The 18842-nt window shown below is 44.4% G+C and overlaps 1 protein-coding gene across 1 annotated transcript in view; it reads right to left on the reverse strand.

Moving 5' to 3' along the window:
- Positions 1-11522, reverse strand: part of Pigl (phosphatidylinositol glycan anchor biosynthesis class L) — a 56878-nt gene extending 45356 nt beyond the window's left edge. Inside the window, exons 1-2 of the mRNA XM_070027771.1 lie at positions 11166-11522; positions 3772-3871 (exon numbers count right to left, since the gene is read on the reverse strand). Coding sequence (XP_069883872.1) covers positions 3772-3871; positions 11166-11400 — 335 coding nt within the window. The 5' untranslated portion in view covers positions 11401-11522. The remainder of the gene's footprint in view (positions 1-3771; positions 3872-11165) is intronic.
- Positions 11523-18842: the final 7320 nt, after the last annotated feature.

Genomic DNA, 18842 nt, shown 5'->3' on the forward strand with positions numbered 1-18842 from the left:
ATCTTAGCTACTCAGAAGACTGAGATCTGAGGATCACAGTTCAAAGCCAGCCTGGGCAGGAAAGTCTGTGAGACTCTTATCTCCAATAAACCACAGAAAACTGGAAGTTGCACTGTGGCTCAAGTGGTAGAGTGCTAGCCTTGAGCTGAGGGACAGCACTTAGGCCCAGAGCTCAGTCTCACGTCCTACCAAAAAAAAAAAGTCTTACAAACTTTCCTGCCCAAGAGAGCTTCGAACTGCTATCCTCAGATCTTTCAAGGTTATAGAGGAGGAAGTTTAAAAATCAAAACAAGCTCCTTGCCTAGGTTCCTGATAAAGTTGGGGTTTCAGACTGGGCAGTTTCAGATCTGTGCTCTTTAAAGTATTACAAAATCCACTGGCAAAGAAAGAAAAGCAATCATTCATGATGACCCCTGTAGTTTACCCTGAACCAGGTATAGAGAAGAAATATAAATGTTTTCTTTATCTGTTAGGGTATTGCATGAACGGAATGCTCCCTTTCAATCTAAAACACTGAACATTGATTCCCAATAATGCTTAATATGATAGAGAATATCTTTCATAAAGCTGGATGCTGGTAGCTCACACTTTAATCCTAGCTATTCAGGAGGATGAGGACTGTAGTTCAAATCTAGCCTGAACATTGAGAGTCTTATCTCCTATCAACCACTAAAAAGTCAGTAGAATTGTGGCTCATGAGGTAGAGTACCAACCTTGAGCGAAAAAGCTAAGGGACAGTACCTAGCTCCTGAGTTTAAGCACACATGCACACACGCGCACGCACACACACACACTCACACACACACACACACACACACACACACACAGAATATCTTTCTTATCTAGTAGATATACTGTTAATGGTCAAACACCAGACATGTTATAAAATTATAAGTATAGATTGAATTGTCTATTCATACTATATTATTAAACACAGTTTAAGGCATTTCACCCCAAAATAAGAAATAATGGGTAGATGTCGATAAAACAAAAATTTTATGTGCAGATGACTTACCTATAAAACTTAGAATTGCAAATGATGAATATAAAAGTAATGAATGTAAAATCATTAGCAGTAATTTTACTAGCTGTAAAGTTTCATAAAATATATCAGAAAAAATTTCATTTATGGGCTGGGAAGGTTGTTCAGTGGTAGAGCACTTGACTTGCATGCATGAGGCCCTGGGTTCTATTCCTCAGCACCACATAAGCAGAAAAAAAGCCGGAAGTGGCGCTGTGGCCCAAGTGGTAGAGTACTAGCCATGAGCTGAAGAGCTGAGGGACAGCGCCCAGGCCCAGAGTTCAGGCCCACGATTGGACCAAAAAAAAAACAAAAACAAAAAAAATCTCATTTACAACAATAACACAAAATCAACCAGAAATAACCATAGCAATTGTTGAATACCTAGGGCTGGGATTGTAGCTCAGTGTAGACTAGTTGCCTACCATGTATAAGGCCCTTTCTATCCTCAGCACTAAGAAAAAAAGAAGCTCCCAAGTCAAGTAAACAAACGAACTACATTAAATCCTATTCCTTGACTACGTCTTGCTTAGGCTGGCTTCAAACTCAGATCCTCCAGTCTTCGCCTGTGTGCTACCATACCCAGTTAATTATCAAAAGGTGTACCATTTTTAGAACAATTAAAGACTTGGGGATTATTTAATGACATGGGAAAATACCAAGATGTTCTTGCTAAAAAAAGAACAACAAAAACAAGTTACATAATTTCCAATGCCATCTGATGCTAATTTCATTTAATATGGGGCAGACAATTCTTTTCCTCACAATTTTCAGAAATATCCCTGCCCCGAACATCTCAGTTTACCTGATACCAAACTTCAAATTTTTCTCATCATTGTCCTCTGAAGCTCTTTTCTTCCTTTTAATCACTCCCACTCTCTTATTACTCCAGTTCATCTTATGGACAGTTTAATTCATTCCAAATGCTATATAATTCACCCATAAAAATGCCTAATCACTTTGTAACGTGGTTAATTTTCTGAGACAGGGTGTCCTCTACATTAGTAAATAACCCACATTGTATCTATAGTAAGTGATTTCCTCACCTCAGCCTCCCAAACACTGGGATTACTGTCAAGCTTCCTGATTGTTTATAATCTAATTCTTCCCCTTTTCAAACTACCTTAGTTAAATTAATCTCTATCCACTTAAGAGTTTTCTATTGTCCTAAATCTGTTCCTTGAGATCCTGCCATTATAACCTCTTAAATAAGACTTGTTTTATTCCCTCATCTCCAACCCAGAAGCTTCTAGATGAAAAGGGACACAATTTCTTCAGCAAAGTAATGACACACAGAAAGAATTATATGTAGAATATCAACCAATTACAGGTGTGGGCTTTGTGTAGATTCTGATTTGAATGTACCAATGGAAAAAGGGCATTTTTTATTTATCTAGGGAAATTTCCATATGGACTGGGTGTTAGAGAATGCCAAAGAATCACTGATTTTATTAGATGTGATAATGGCATTGTGGCTATACAATAAATGTCTGTGTTCTTAAGAAATGCATATCTTGGGCTGAGAAGGTGGCTCAGTGGTAGAGTGCTTACCTTGCATGCCTGAGGCCCTGGATTCGATTCCTCAGCAACACATAAGCAGAAAAAAAAAGCCAGAAGTGGTGCTGTGGCTCAAGTGGTAGAGCGCTAGCCTTGAGCTGAAGAGCTGAGCGACAGTGCCCAAGCCCAGAGTTCAGGCCCCACGACCAGACCCAAAAAAAAAAAAAAAGAAATGCATATCTAGAAAGGTGAAATAGCCTTGGAGTTTTCTTCAAAATACTCATTAACAGAAAAAAATGTTAAGTATGAATAGGTGAAGCAAATATATCAGTCTTAATAATTATTGATAGATTATTGACCATTTATTATACTTTTTTTTTTGCCAGTCCTGGGGCTTAAACTCAGGGCCTGGGCTCTCTCCTTGAGCTTCTTTTGCCCAAGGCTAGCACTCTACCACTTGAGCCACAGCGCCAATTCTGGCTTTTTTTGTTTATGTGGTACTAAGGAATTGAACCCAGGGCTTTATACATGCTAGACAAGCACTTTACCACCAAGCCATATTCCCAGCTCATGTCTGTGTAGTTTTGAAATTTGTAATAAAAATTTTGAAGCTGTAGATGTAATCTGGGTGTTAGTGGTTCATGCTTGAAATCCTAGCTACTCGAGAGGCTGAAATATGGAGGATTGTGGTTTGAAGCTAGCTCAACACAACAAGCAAAAACCTGTATTGGAGGCATGACAGAACACCAGATGAACAAGCAGAGAAATTGTGCCCAAACTCCAGTAATTCAAAAGAAAGTGTAGCTATAAAGAGAAATAGCAATCTTAAGCAAAACAATCTGAATAGAACTTAAAGAAAGTAATTTCCATTATGCTGTCATTATTTTTAGACTTTTCAACATTCTATGCAACCATACTAGATTTTTTTTTTTTTTTTTTTGGTCGCAGTGCTTGAACTTGGGCCTGGGTGCTGTCCCTGAGCTCTTCAGCTCAAGGCACGCACTCTACCACTTGATCCACAGCGCCATTTCCGATTTTCTGGTAGTTAATTGGAGCTAAGAGTTTCATGGACTTTCGTGCCTGGGCTGGCTTTGAACTGTGATTCTCAGATCTCAGTCTCCTGAGTAACCAGAATTATAAGCATGAGCCCCCGGCACCCGGCCATACTAGATTTTTTGTTTGTTTGTTTCTTTTGAATGTGTCACTACATATTTATTGCCCATGAATTTGTACATTGTTAACAGATAAATTACCTGTTGTCAATAATCATTACATGAGAAGATGGAATCCCCAAAACATCACAGCTCTGCAAAAGTTCTTTCTTTCGAATCTCTCCTTGATTGTAGTAATTTCCTGAGGACAATAAATATAGTCTTAGATTTCTTTAACCATGGAAACCTATCTTATTATTTATTCTTATCCTGCCTTGTTCCCTACAGGATTTAAGCTACCTGAGAAAATATGATTATGATGAAGAAAATATAACCCTCAAGGTTACTATAAAATATTCCTATGAGAGAGGACTACCAGCATCACATTTTTAGTATCACCATTTACAATGCTTTATCTATCTGCATAGAAGATCTTTTTTTTTTTTTTTTTTGGGGGGGGGGTCTGGTCATGGGGCCTGAACTGTGGGCCTGGGCACTGTCCCTCAGCTCTTCAGCTCAAGGCTAGCGCTCTACCACTTGAGCCACAGCACCACTTACGGCTTTTTTCGTTTTGCTTATGTGGTGCTGAGGAATCGAACCCAGGGCCTCAGGCATGCAAGGCAAGCGCTCTACCACTAAGCCACCTTCCCAGCCCTGCATAGAATATCTTGATGTTAAACAGATTAAGGATTGTCTTTTACAATCACTCAGGATAACTGGGGTCTGTTTACACTATTAGTTTGGGTACCTTAATTTTTTGTTTTGAGACAGAGTTTACTTATGCAGTCCAGGTTGTGCTTGAAATTGTGATCTACCTCTCTTAACCTCCAAAGTACTAGGATTATGGTGTGTGACACCACATCTGGGGGGGGTGGGGAGTGTAGTTGTGGAGGTGGGAGGGAAGGGATGGAAGAAGAAAAATAAAGGAGGCAACAATGCTTGATAGGAAATGTACTCATTACCTTGCTTATATAACTGTAACCCCTCTGTACAGTATTTTTACAATAAAAAATAAAAAAAAAGAACTAGCATCATCAAGTAGCATCAACATCACCTGACTGCCTAGTAACAAAATTTGTTCAGAGAAATTACTTAATTTTTTGAGCTTCAGGGATATCAGCATTTTCTAAAATCTCCAAATACTGGCCAGTAACTTTTTTTTTCTTGCCAGTCCTGGGGCTTGAACTCAGGGTCTGGGCACTATCCCTGAGCTTTTTTTGCTCTAGGCTAGCATTCTACCACTTGAGCCACAGTGCCACTTCTGGCTTTTTCTGTTTATGTGGTACTGAGGAATCAACCACAGGGCTTCATGCATGCTAGGCAAGCACTCTACCACTGAGCCACCTTCCCAGCTCCTAGCTAAGTAATTTTTAAATGTATTTGGAAGAAAAAAAAGTGTAGATTTCTTTCAGTATAAAATCAGAGTTTAGGGCTGGGAAGGTGGCTCAGTGGTAGAGTGCTTGCCTTGCATGCATGAGGCCCTGGGTTCAATTCCGCAGCACCACATAAGCAAAATGAAAAAAGACAGAAGTGGCGCTGTGGCTCAAGTGGTAGAGTGCTAGCCTTGAGCTGAAGAGCTGAGGGACAGTACCCAGGCCGAGTTCAGGCCCCACGACTGGACCTCCAAAAAATTAAAGTAAATAAATAAATAAATAAATAAAATCAGAGCTTAGGCTGGGAATATGGCTTAGCTCAAGTGTAGAATGCTAGCTTTGAGCACAGAGAGGATCAGAGACAGTGCCCAGGCCCTGAGTTCAAGTCCCAGAATTGGCAAAAAACAAAAAGAGAGAGTTTAAGTTATGTGTTAAAGTCTATCCAGGATATTAGAAGCTATGTAAAATAGTTAGAAAAGCAAAAACACAACTAGTGGAGAATGCCAGGGACTAACAGGAAACAGTGAAGTGAACCATAGATTTGAGACAGCAAAATGTTACCACCAATCTTTAGCTGGAAAGAGAAAGGCCAGAAACAGTGTTAATGAAACCCAGACACCTGTATTTCCAAGCTGCAGTCAGAAGAACTGGACACACTTATTTTAGAATATATCTATAGAATTCAGATTAAGAAATTATGATTTAGGAAATTTTAAAAAAATAGGAATTAGGCTAGTGTAGGTGGCTCATGTCTATAATCCTAGCTACTCAGGAGGCTGAGATCTGAGGATCATGGTTCATAGCTAGCCTGAGCAGGAAAGTCTGTGAGACTCATCTCCAATTAACCACTAAAAAGAACCAAGAGTGACACTGTGGTTCAAGTAGTAGAGCACTAGCCTTGAGCAAAAAAGCTCAGCACAGTGTTGTGGCCCTGAGTTCAAGCCCCAGGACTCACAAAAAAATAAAGCAAAATAAAAAAAAAAAGCATTATTTAAAAATAAAACTAGAATTAAGAACAGGAAAAGGACTTAACTAGACAATCTCAAAAAGATTGTAACAGTCCGGGCGCTGGTGGCTCACGCCTGTAATCCTAGCTACTCAGGAGGCTGAGATCTGAGGATCGAGGTTCAAAGCCAGCCTGGGCAGGAAAGACCGTGAGACTCCTATCTCCAATAAACCACCAGAAAACCGGAAGTGGCGCTGTAGCTCAAATGGTAGAGCGCTCACCTTGAGCTGAAGAGCTGAGGGACAGCGCCCAGGCCCAGAGTTCAAGCCCCAGGACCGACAAAAAAAAAAAAAGATTATAACAGATGCCCTATAAGAACATAAAAAAATGCTCATAAGTACTGGTCATTAAGAAAATGTAAATCAAAGCCACATCACAATATTACTCCATAGTCACTAGGATGACTATACTTCTAAAAGAAGAAATTATCAGGCCTCAGGTTCCTCTTCTTCTTCCTTCCCCTCTCCTTCCCCCCTTCCTCCTCCTCCTTCTCCTCCTCTTCCTCCTCTTCTTATTTTTTGTCAGTTGTGGGCTTGAACTCTAGAGCACTGTCCCTGAGCTCTTCATCTCAAGATGAGTGCTCTATCATTTGAGCCACAGCACTACTCCTGGTTTTCTAGTGGTTAATTGGAGATAAGAGTCTCACACTCACAGACTTTCCTACCCGGGCTGGCTTTGAACCATGATCCTTAGATCTCAGTTTCCTGAGTAGCTAGGATTACAGGTGTGAGCCACCAACCAGCTCCGTGAAACTCTTTATCTCCAATAAACTACTCAGAAAGGCTGAAGCCGGGCGCTGGTGGCTCACGCCTGTAATCCTAGCTACTCAGGAGGCTGAGATCTGAGGATCGCGGTTCAAAGCCAGCCCGGGCAGGAGAGACCGTGAGACTCCTATCTCCAATAAACCACCAGAAAACCGGAAGTGGCGCTGTAGCTCAAGTGGTAGAGCGCTCGCCTTGAGCTGAAGAGCTGAGGGACAGCGCCCAGGCCCAGAGTTCAAGCCCCACGACCGACAAAAAAAAAAAAAAAAAAAGAAAGGCTGAAGTGCCATTGTGGCTCAAGTGGTAGAGCACTCACTTTGAGCAAAAGAAGCTTAGGAACAGTGTCCAGGTCCAAAGTTCAAGCCCCAGGACAGGCAAAAAAAATTTTTTTGAAAGCCGGGCACCGGTGGCTCAAGCCTGTAATCTTAGCTACTCAGGAGGCTGAGATCTGAGGATCACAGTTCAAACCAGCCCAGGCAGAAAAGTCCGTGAGACTCTTATCTCTAATAAACCAGTAGAAAACCAGAAGTAGCGCTGTGGCTCAAGCAGTAGAGCGCTCGCCTTGAGCTGAAGAGCTCAGACATAGCGCCCAAGCCCAGAGTTCAAGCCCCATGACCAAAAAAAAAAAAAAAAAATTTTTTTTTTTTAATGCAAACTGGCCACTGGTAGCTCACATCTCATCTGTAATCCTAGCTACTCAGGAGGCTGAGAGCTCAGGATTGTGGTTCAAAGCCAGCCTGGGTAGGAAAGTCCATTTAAGCAACAATTAAGCACCAATAAGTTGGAAGTGAACCTGTGTTCAAGTAGTAGAGTGCTAGATTTCAGCGCATGCTCGCGTGCGCACACACACACACACACACACATGCACACACATAAATGCAGTGACAGTGCCTAGGACTGGCACACAAAAACAAACAAAAACCAAAACAAAATAAAAACCAGTCATGAAAATTTCCAATATAGGCTACAGTATCGATGTACTTTAGAATAAGTCACTGTAATATTTTAGTTATATGAGGTACCTATAGTAGTCAAAGTCAGAGGTGTGAAGCAGAATGATAATTGTCAGGGGCTGGGAAGGTGGCTCAGTGGTAGAGTGCTTGCCTTGCATGCATGAGGCCCTGGGTTCGATTCCTCAGCACTACATAAGCAAAAAGAGAAAAGCCAGAAGTGGCACTGTGGCTCAAGTGGTGTAGTGCTAGCCTTGAGCTGAAGAGCTGAGGGGCAGTGCCCAGACCCAGAACTCAAACCCACGACCAGACCCCCCCCCAAAAAAAAGAATGATAATTGTCAGAGACTGAGAGGAAGGAACTGGAACTATTACCTAATGAGTTATAAAGTTACTGTTTGGAATGAGAAATGGAGGTGATGATTACACAATCTTATGAATGCATTTACTGCTACCCAGCTGAATTCTTCAAATGTTTCAAATGATTAATTTTGAATTCTGTATATTTTACCACAATTTAAGAAATCATCCAAAAAGGAAACTAGATTTTTTCATTGAATTAAAACCTTTCAATTAGGGGCTGGGAAGGTGGCTCAGTGGTAGAGCACTTGCCTTGCATGCCTGAGGCCCTGGGTTCGATTCCTCAGCACCACATAAGCAAAAAGAAAAAAGCCGGAAGTGGCACTGTGGCTCAAGTGGTTGAGTGCTAGCCTTGAGCTGAAGAGCTGAGGGACAGCGCCCAGGCCCAGAGTTCAGGCCCCATGACCAAACCAAAAAAAAAAAAACAAAAAACTTTCAATTACAAGTGATCAATATAAAACATAACTATCTTTAAAGCAGATGAAATAATTTTTTTAAAGACATTTAAGTTAAAAAAAAAATTAAGCTGGGCTCCAGTGGCTCATGCCTGTAACCCTAGCCACTCAGGAGGCTGATATCTGAGGATCACAGTTCAAAGCCAGCTCAGGCTACAATATCTGTGACTCTTATATTCAATTATATTCAACCATCAAAAAACAAACAAACAAGAACTCTCCCCCAATACACACCCACCCCACCCAGAAATAGAGCTGTGGCTCAAGTATAAGGTATTAGCTTTGAACACAAAAACTCAGGGACAGGGCTGGGAAGGTGGCTCAGTGGTAGAGCGCTTGCCTTGCATGCCTGACACCCTGGGTTCGATTCCTTAGCACCACATAAGCAAAAAGAAAAAAGCTGGAAGTGGGGCTGTGGCTCAAGTGGTAGAGTGCTAGCCTTGAGCTGAAGAGCTGAGGGACAGCGCCCAGGCCCAGAGTTCAGGCCCCACGACCGGACCCTAAAAAAACAAAACAAAAAACTCAGGGACAGTGTCCAGGCCCTTAGTTCACACTGCAGGACTGGCACCAAAATAACAACTGAGCACAAATTTTTGTAGCCGAGATCAAGAAACATTGCCATATACTATTCTCAACCCATCTGGCCATACTTGTGAGTGGTATGCTTCTTCATGATTCCCCCAAAGGTCTGCATCCCTACCAATTTTACTTATGGAATGCTTTTTTGTTAGTTAGTTGCACCAATCTGTGACTTCCAGATGGTCACAACAAGGCCAAACACATTGAGAAATGTCTACTTCTCTATATGACAGGCATATTTATATAAAATGGAATGAGAAGTGAGCATGAGTGACAACAGTGTCCAGGGGTGAAATTATAACAAGTATTTTCAATACCAAGCTCTTCAGAACACATCATTTTGTTGATCACTCCCTTCCTATACTTCTGTCAGATTACTATTAGTCAGATTACTACTACTGGATTACTACTACAGCATTTTCTTTTTTTACATTTGCTTCTCTTTTACTGTTTCACAGGCAATCCTTGTCACTGTGGAATTTCTCTTTGGTCTTCATTGTTCAAACTGGCCTTGAACTCCTGGGCCCACATCATCTTCCTGATTCAATCTCCCAACTACAGCCTTGCATCATTTATTTGTACTTTGCTGACATCTTTTTTTTTTTTTTTTTTTTGGTGGGAGGCAGTACTGGGGTTTTTGAACTCAGGACCTCATGTTTGCTAGGTGTGTGCTCTACTATTGAGCCACAGCCCTTTTGTGCCCTGGTTATTTTTGCAACAGTGTCCCACTTTTTGCCCAGCCCACACCTGGACGGTGACTTGCCTATTTTATGCTTCCCATCCTATCTTGGATGACAGGTGAGTATGCCCATGCCTAGGTTCTTCTGTTAAAATGGAGTTTCCACTAGGTGGCGCACATTTCATCTGTAATCCTAGCTATTCAGGAGACTCAGATCATGACTTAACGCCAGCCTGAACAGGAAAGTCGGTGAGATGCTTGTTTCCAATTAAACACTAAAAAGCTGGAAGTGGAGCTGTGACTCAAGTGGTAGAGTGCTAGCCTTGTGCTATAAGAAAGCTCAGGGACAGCAAGTCCCTGATTGGCACCAGGAAAAAAAAAAGATTTCTGTGAAAATTGTATAAAGTAAACCACACAAAACCAAAGGGGAAGAGCTCATGAGTAATTTTTAAAGTTTATTACAGTATGATTTGACATCATAAAATTCACCCATTATATGTATACAGTTCAGTTACTTTAGTTACAAAGTTGTGTAATTATCATCATCATGGTTAACATTTTTCTTGTCTGATTTTTCCCCCTACATCCTATTACAAGACATTATTTGAAAGGCTCCTTTCCTGAAAGTTGGATGGGATGAACTCTAAAATCATCTGTAGAATTACTTTCTAGTAGGCATCTGAGTCTCCAATAAGACACAAGCATTTTAAAAGTAAAAGGAAGATTCTGTGCTGTTTTTTTGTTTGGGGCCGGTTCTGGAGTTTAAACTCAGGGCCTAGCCACTGTCCCTGAGCGTCTTTTGCTCAAGGCTTGCACTCTACCATTAGAGCCACAGCGCCACTTCCGGCCTTTTCTGTTTATGTGGTACTGAGGAATCGAACCAGGGCTTCTTGCGTGCTAGGCAAGCATTCTACCACTGGGCCGCATTCCCAGTCCCTCTGTGCTGTTCTAACAAGTGAAACCTCAAAGGTCAAGCAGGCCCAGTACAGCAGATAGTTTGGTGTACAGTACAACATAAGGAAGATGACTGCTCTTGACCCTTTGCAAATAAAGGTTCCCTAGTATTAACAAATAAGCTCGTTGGGGGGAAACACAGGTACTGAATGGAACCAAAGGGCCAGCAGCTTACTTTCCGGCTCCTTAATCCTACTAAGGGGGGAGGGAAGTGGGGTACTCATGCTGAGGACGCCCCCCCAAAGTACCTGGGAAGCAGATCGCTCACTTTTGTTCCTTCCTACAACAGAAATCCCTTCGGGAAGAAGTAGACTGAGCTTACTTAGTATCTCAAACCCTCTACAGCCCCAGCTACCAGCGCCCAGTCTATGGCCTCCTACCTGCGGAGAAGCAGAGTAGGGACACCCGGTGCTTCTGGCGGGCCAAGCCTATCACTGTGGGAGCAAAGAACATAGCTTCATCGTCCGGGTGTGCGATCACCACGAGGGCTCGGCTTTCGGCTGCTAAGAGGCCTGCCTGCTCCCGAGTCTTCCTTCGTTCTGCGGAGTCCCACACCCAGAGCAAACCCCATGTCAGGACAGCGATCGCCACACACAAAACCCACACCACTTCCATGCCGCGAAGTAGCGCCGTAGCAGGGCGCCTGCGCAGTAAGGAAGGCTGCTCGGCCCCTGGTTCCGGCAGTAAAACTTTACCCGCTGAACTTCCGTTCCGCCCTAAAGTGCGAGTGGTGCGACCGAAAGGCTTGTGGTTGAAATGGAAGCCTTCCAACACCGTGTTAGCTCCGTCTTCCACAGCGTCCAGCAAGTCTTCGTGCCCGCTTCACTTTCAGAGCTGCTAATCTCTCTCCTAGGGGACATTTTTTAAAGGTGAACCCCTGATCTCCGGGGAAGAGTTCCCTCCGCTCTCCTCATTTCTAGCAACTTGACCTCTCGTTTTTTATCTTTTGTAGTTATAGATGGTTAGACAGCCCTTGATCCAGACCAAAGTTTTCCAGCCCACCACGTTTTTCTTTTGTTTTGGAATGCGGATGGTGACAGGAAGGCGGCCACCGTTTGATAAAGCGCAGCAGCCCCTCACGCGATCGTAGACGAAGGCGCGACCTCGGGGACCAGTCGGCCTCTGAGAGGACTCCGCGCCAAAGCACCGGGTAGGTGGTGGACGTGCGCCCGCGCCACGCGGGGCTGGGCCCGCGGCGCCGCAGGTGGGGGCGCCAGACTCCCCGCGGCTTCCCACGCCCGGGAGGAGGGCCGAGCGCGCGGCGCGGCCGCCTTGCGGCAGCGTCCCAGGCCAGGCGGCACTGCCCGGTCCCCTTGGCGTCTGAGGGGAAGCGCCGCCGCCGCCCCGCTGAGGGGAAACTCGAAAGAAACTGGCACGGAGAGACCTAAGAAACTTGGCCGAGGTAGGAGCGGCGCGCTCCAGGGGAGGGAGCCCACCTCCCAACCCTCCGGAAGGAGGAGGAGCCGGCGTCGGAGCCGCCTTCGCCGAGGCCGCCGGGCGCGGGAAGGGGGGGGAAAGGAGGGGGGAGGGAGGGAGGGAGGGAAGGGGGAGGAGTCAGCTCTTCAGCTCAAGGCTCGAGCTCTACCACTTGAGCCACTGTGCTACTTCCAGTTTTCTGGTGGTTAATTGGAGATAAAGTCTCATGCACTTTCCTGCTTTGAAATGGGAGGCTTTGAAATGGCATCCTCAGATCTCAGCCTCCTGAGAAGCTAGGATTATAGGCGAGAGCCACTGGCATCTGGCACTCTGCTAAATATTTGTTATGTTAATGGAGTTTGAATTTAGAGCTTTAGATTTGCTAGGCATCCCCTTACTACTTGATCCATGCCCTCAGTCTTTTTGATTATGCTTTTCAGCTAGAATCTGTCCTAGGGCCACAGTCCTCTGATTTCTGCCTCACAAATAAGTTTTTGGGTTTTTTCTTTTTGTCAGCCGTGGGGCTTGAACTCATGACTTGGTTTCATACCTGAGTTTTCTTGCTCAAGGTTAGCATTCTACTGCTTTGAATCTACAGCTAATTTTCTACCCAGGCTAGCTTTGAACCGTAGTGCTCATCTCTCAGCCTCCTGAGTAGCTAGGATTAGGCTTTGTCCCACTAGCAACCAGATTCACAAATAGGTTTTTTTTCTTTTCTTTTTTGTCGGTCATGGGGCTTCAAACTTTGATCCTCAGATCCCAGCCTCCTGAGTAGCTAGGATTATAGGTGTGAGACATGGTGCCTGGCTCTCTTAGGCTTTTTGGCTATCCATCATTTCATGTACAAATAAAAATAGTTCCTTCCTTTCCAACATTTATGCTCCATTTATGTCTTTATTACATTGGTTGGGACCTCTTCAATAGGTGTGCCTCATTCATGATAGTGATAATTGTAATAAAGATAGTAATCTTGTCTTTGATAATAATAGTGTTGTTTTGGTCTCTAGTAAAGATTGTGATCTCGTAAGGGCATTTCCTTTACTGTGTTAGGAGATACCATGGGGAATTTTCTGTTGGATATTATCTAAAATACTGAATACCATGTGTTATGTTCTAGCTTCAGACAAGACCCTCAGCTAGGTACTATGGAAGAGAACAGGATCTATTAGTAGGATAGAATCCTTGGAGTCAAAAAAAGATACCTCCTGGGCAGAGAAGACATAAGTGAAGGAACAGTTGAAGTAGTAATACTGGTGGATAATCATTGATTGTGTTATCTTCCCAAATAGATTTATTCCCACAGAGCATCAGCAGAAGGAAGTAAAGAGTCCTCAAGGTAAATGGGAGTCTGTACATCTTCCAGTGAAGATCTGAGAACTGGAGGGTCCCTAGAACTCATCTGTTTCTTTTCTTTTTTTTGTCCGTCATGGGGCTTGAACTCTGGGCTTGGGCGCGGTCCCTCAGTTCTTCAGCTCAAAGCGAGCGCGCTACCACTTGAGCCACAGCACCACTTCCGGCTTTTTCTTTTTTTCTTTTTTTTTGGGTCCAGTCATGAGGCCTGAACTCTGGGCCTGGGCGCTGTCCCTCAGCTCTTCAGCTTAAGGCTAGCACTCTACCACTTGAGTCACAGTGCCACTTCCGGCTTCTTTTTGCTTATGTGGTGCTGAGGAATTGAACCCAGGGCCTCATGCATACAAGGCAAGCGCTCTACCAATGAGCCACCTTCCCAGCCCCCTGGCTTTTTTCTTTTTGCTTATGTGGTACTGAGGAATCAAACCCAGGGCCTCATGTATGCAAGACAAGCGCTCTACTGCTGAGCCACCTTCCCAGCTCTCCATAGTATCTTAAAGTTGCTGGGCACCTGTTGGAGCTGGCAGACAAATTTCAGCTATAGAATTTTAATAAAGCAAGAGCCCAGACAATGGCATCTGGCAGGAAGGAAAAGCAGCAGACTTATCTTAAACAACATTTATTAAACACACTGCTTTATTTGCAATGGCCTGGACACTGGAAAAAACAAGGAAACTAAACTCTTCCCGAGCCTCAGTCCTCCCCTGCTGTCTTCCCATGCCCCAGTATTCCCTATCACTTCTTCCTGTTCTGCTGCTACTCCTCAAACTTAGTGGTTTACACTTATTTGCTTGCTTTTTTTCTTGTATTTCTTCCCCAGTCACAATTGCTGTAAGAAAAAGGCCCTGGCTCTGCACAGCTGTGTGGCACACACTGTGCTCACAGTAAATATCTCTTGAACAAATAAGCAAATGAATTCAGCAATTACTTGTTTTATGCATCAGTCAATAACAACAAAAATACAAGTTGAATTTTACTAGAGAGGAATTTTACACAGAAGAGAGGATTTCTTCCCTTCTTTCTGAATCACTTCTTTACTGGAATTAACAATTAAAAACTGTATGTATATATTCACCATGTACAAAATGTTTCGAATTAGCTGGGTGCTAGTGGCTCACGCCTGAAATCCTAGCTACTCAGGAGGCTGAGATCTGAGGATCGAGGTTCAAAGCCAGCCCGGGCAGGAAAGACTGCGAGACTCCTATCTCCAATAAACCACCAGAAAACCAGAAGTGGCGCTGTAGCTCAAGTGGTAGAGCGCTTGCCTTGAGCTGAAGAGCTGAGGGACAGCGCCCAGGCCCAGAGTTCAGGCCCCACGACCCACCAAAAAAAAAAAAAAAGCCAAAAATAAAAATGTGACAAGTGATAAAGTGCCAGCCTTGAGAGAAAAAAGCCAGGCAAAAACATGAGGTCCCATGTTCAAGTCCTAGTATTGATGCGCGTGTACACACGCAAACACGCACACACTTGTCACCAGGCTGGACAACAAATCTCAGACTCATTCCTTCTAATTGAAGTTTTCTGCCTTTCTATCAACTTCTGTCCAATGCCTGCTCCCTCATCCACCCTAAATAAAGCTTAGAGGCTTTTAGGGTTTGTTGCTGTTTGTTTGCAGAGATGAGGAATAAACCCAGAGCCTCACACCTGATAAGCAAGCACTCTACCTCTGAGCCACACCCGACATGAAGTTGGCATTTTAAGGTGAACAGTGACATTTACCGAGAGGCTCCAGCCACTGGTTGTTCTGCAAGGCCTTTTTCTGTGTATGCTGGTCCTGAGGTTTGAACTCAGGGATTGGGTGCTGTCCTTTAGATTTTTATTTTTATGGGGGGGGGGGTGTTGTTGTTGTTTTGCCAGTCCCGGGGCTTGAACTCAGGGCCTGGCCACTGTCCCTGAGCTTCATTTGCTCAAGGCTAGCACTCTACCACTTGAGTCAACTCTTCTTCCAGTTTGTTGGTGGTTACTTGGATATAAGAGTCTCCGAAGGGCGCTGGTGGCTCATGCCTGTAATCCTAGCTACTCGGAGGCTGAGATCTCAGGATCGTGGTTCAAAGCCAGCCCGGGCAGGAAAGATCATGAGACTCCTATCTCCAATAAATCACCAGAAAACCGGAAGTGGCACTGTGGCTCAAGTGGTAGAGCACTCGCCTTGAGCTGAAGAGCTGAGGGACAGCACCCAGGCCCAGAGTTCAGGCCGACCGACAAAAAAAAAAAAGTCTCCTGCTGGAGCTGGCTTCAATGCAGTCCTTAAATCTCAGCCTCCTGAGTAGCAAAGATTACAGGTATGAGCCACAGGTACCTGGCTAACAAGGACTTTTTTAGTCAGTTGTAGGGCTTAAAACCCAGGCCTGGATGCTTTCTCTTTGTGCTCAAGGCTAGCACTCTTACCACTTGAGCCATAATACCACTTCCGATTTTTGAGTGGTTAATTGGACATAAGAGTCTCACCACGGAGTTTTCTGCCCTAACTGGCTTTAAGCCATGATCCTCAGATCTCAGCCTCCTACGTACTAGGATTACAGGCATAAGCCACCAGAGTCTAGCTAACAAGAACTTTTTGAGAGTTCAGCAAGGGAGAGAAGGCTGTCCCCATGAGAGCCTCCTCTGATCTGGACACAGCCCAGGTCAGCTAAAGTCCTCTCTGCTTCTTAAAATTTAGAACAGTAGTTGTCTGCACAGGAGGTACACAAGAAAGAAGGGAAGTTGGGGCTGCGAAGGTGGCTCAGTGGTAGAGCTCTTGCCTTGCATGCATGAGGCCCTGGGTTCGATTCCTCAGCACTACATAAGCAAAAAGAAAAAAGCCGGAAGTGGTGCTGTGGCTCAAGTGGTAGAGTGCTAGCCTTGAGCTGAAGAGCTGAGGGACAGAGCCCAGGCCCAGAGTTCAGGCCCCCGACCGGACCCCCAAAAAGAAAAAAAAGAAAAGAAAGAAGGGAAGTTCTTCATCACTCTTTCCCAAGTGGCCTTGGTTGCCCCTCTGTGGAGGTTCTTCAGTCAACAGTTTGGATCTAATTCTAGCTGGGAATGGGAAACACTTTCTGCCAGTTTTTCACAGGGGTGGGGGAGGGGGTGGGAATTAAGCCATCTGCTTTCCCATCAGTAGCAGACTGAGGCTACTTAAGTTCTTTTTTTTTTTTCTGTTTATGTGGTGCTGAGGAATTGAACCCAGTGCGTCATGCTTGCAAGGCATGCACTCTACCGCTGAGCTACCTTCCCAGCCCCTACTTAAGTTCTTATTTAGGAAAAGACTAGGCATTCTGGCCTTGCTTGATCAACTCCTTGGTTTCCACTCAAGACCAAGGGTAAGGTGGGGCTGTGGGATGTATTGGCAAATGCTTTCCTGAACTACCTGTCTCCTGCTCTGGGACTCTTCAATCTGACAGCTTGCGGCTTTCAGGTAAATGTCTGCTCTAGTACTTCCAAGTGCATATACAGATACCCAGGAGATCCATGTCACCTTAGTAGGGATCAGAGCAGCTCTGTTTCAGCAACTGATGAGCACTCAAGTACATGGCTCCAGCTGAATGACATTTGCCTAGTACAAGCAATGCTCTGGGTTCAATCCCTAGAACTAGAAAAAAAATAATAACATAATTTTCTTAGAAGTCAAGAAAGGGCATCCTGGGGCTGGGAAGGTAGCTCAGTGGTAGAGCACTTGCCTTGCATGCATGAGGCCCTGGGTTCGATTCCTCAGCACCACATAAACAAAAAGAAAAAAGCCGGAAGTGGCGCTGTGGCTCAAGTGGTAGAGTGCTAGCCTTGAGCTGAAGAGCTGAGGGACAGCGCCCAGAGCCAGAGTTCAGGCCCCACGACCAGACCCCAAAAGAAAAAAAAAAAAGAAAGGGCATCCTGTCCAGACTTCTATGCTATAAAAGTGCCTGATAAGCAGGGTGCCAGTGGCTCACATCTGTAATCATAGCTACTTAGGAGGCTGAGATCTGAGGATTGCATTTCAAAGCAGCACAAACAGGAAAGTCCATGGGACTTTCATATCCAATTAACTATCTAAAAGCTGGAAGTGGAGCTGTGGCTCAAGCGGTAGAGTGCTAGCCTTGAGCTGAAGAGCTGAGGAACAGCGCCCAGGCCCAGAGTTCAGGCCCCACAACCGGACCCCCCCCCCAAAAAAAAAAAAGACTATAGGTAGTATCTGGGGCCAAGGCTGGCCCTGACAAAGATTTGAGAACCCACCTAAAAAATAACTAAAGCAGGGGCTGGGAAGGTGGCTCAGTGGTAGAGTGCTTGCCTTGCATGCATGAGGCACTAGGTTCGATTCCTCAGCACCACAGAACCAGAAAAAAGCTGGAAGTGGTGCTGGCTAAGTGGTAGAGCTGTAGGCAAGGTCTCTAGAATGACTTCCACACTCCATGGGAAACTAACTGTATTTTTTAATAGCCTAATTAGATTTCTTTTTAAAAACCTCATGTAAAACTTGCACATTATGTAGTAAAATGCTGTGATTTTTTAAAGTTAATAAAACTTTTTGTAAAATAAAATAAAAAAAATTTTTTAAACCAATATTGGGGCTGGGAAGGTGGCTCAGTGGTAGAGCGCTTGCCTTGCATGCCTGAGGCCCTGGGTTCGATTCCTCAGCACCACATAAGCAAAAAGAAAAAAGCCAGAAGTGGCACTGTGGCTCAAGTGGTAGAGCACTAGCCTTGAGCTGAAGAGCTGAGGGACAGTGCCCAGAGTTCAGGCCCCAGGACTGGACCCAAAAAAAAAAAAAAGGCAATATTTCAGACTGGGTACTAGTGCTCCTCACACTGTAATCCTAGCTATTCAGGAGGCGGAGTTGCAAGGATCACAGTTCTAAGCCATCCTGGATATAAACCTATGAGACTCTTATCCAACTCAAGTAGCAAGGCCTTGAGTAAAAACACTAAGAGATAGTCCCCTGGCCCTGAGTTCAAGCCCCAGTACAAGTACACACACACAAAAAAAAAAAAAGAGAGAAGGAAGGAAAGAAGGAAAAAGTAAAGAGAGAAAGAGAAAAAAAGAATTCAAAAAACTGGATGCAGGGCTGGGAGTGTGGCTTAGTGGTAGAATGCTTGCCTAGCATGCATGAAGTCTTAAGTTCAATTCCTAAGTGCCACATAAACAGAAAAGGCCAGAAGTGGCACTGTGGCTCAAGTGGTAGAGTGCTAGTCTTGAGTATACAGAGGCTCAGGGACAGTGCCCAGGCCTTGAGTTCAAGCCACAGGACAGCAAAAAAAAAAAAAAAAGCCAGATGCCAATGACTCACACCTATAATGCCTAGCTACACAGGAGGCTGAGATCTGAGAATCTATTTGAAGCCT

Source organism: Dipodomys merriami, unplaced genomic scaffold (assembly GCF_024711535.1).
Source record: "Dipodomys merriami isolate MVZ:Mamm:240054 unplaced genomic scaffold, mDipMer1.0.p SCAF_19, whole genome shotgun sequence".
NCBI lineage: Eukaryota > Metazoa > Chordata > Mammalia > Rodentia > Heteromyidae > Dipodomys > Dipodomys merriami.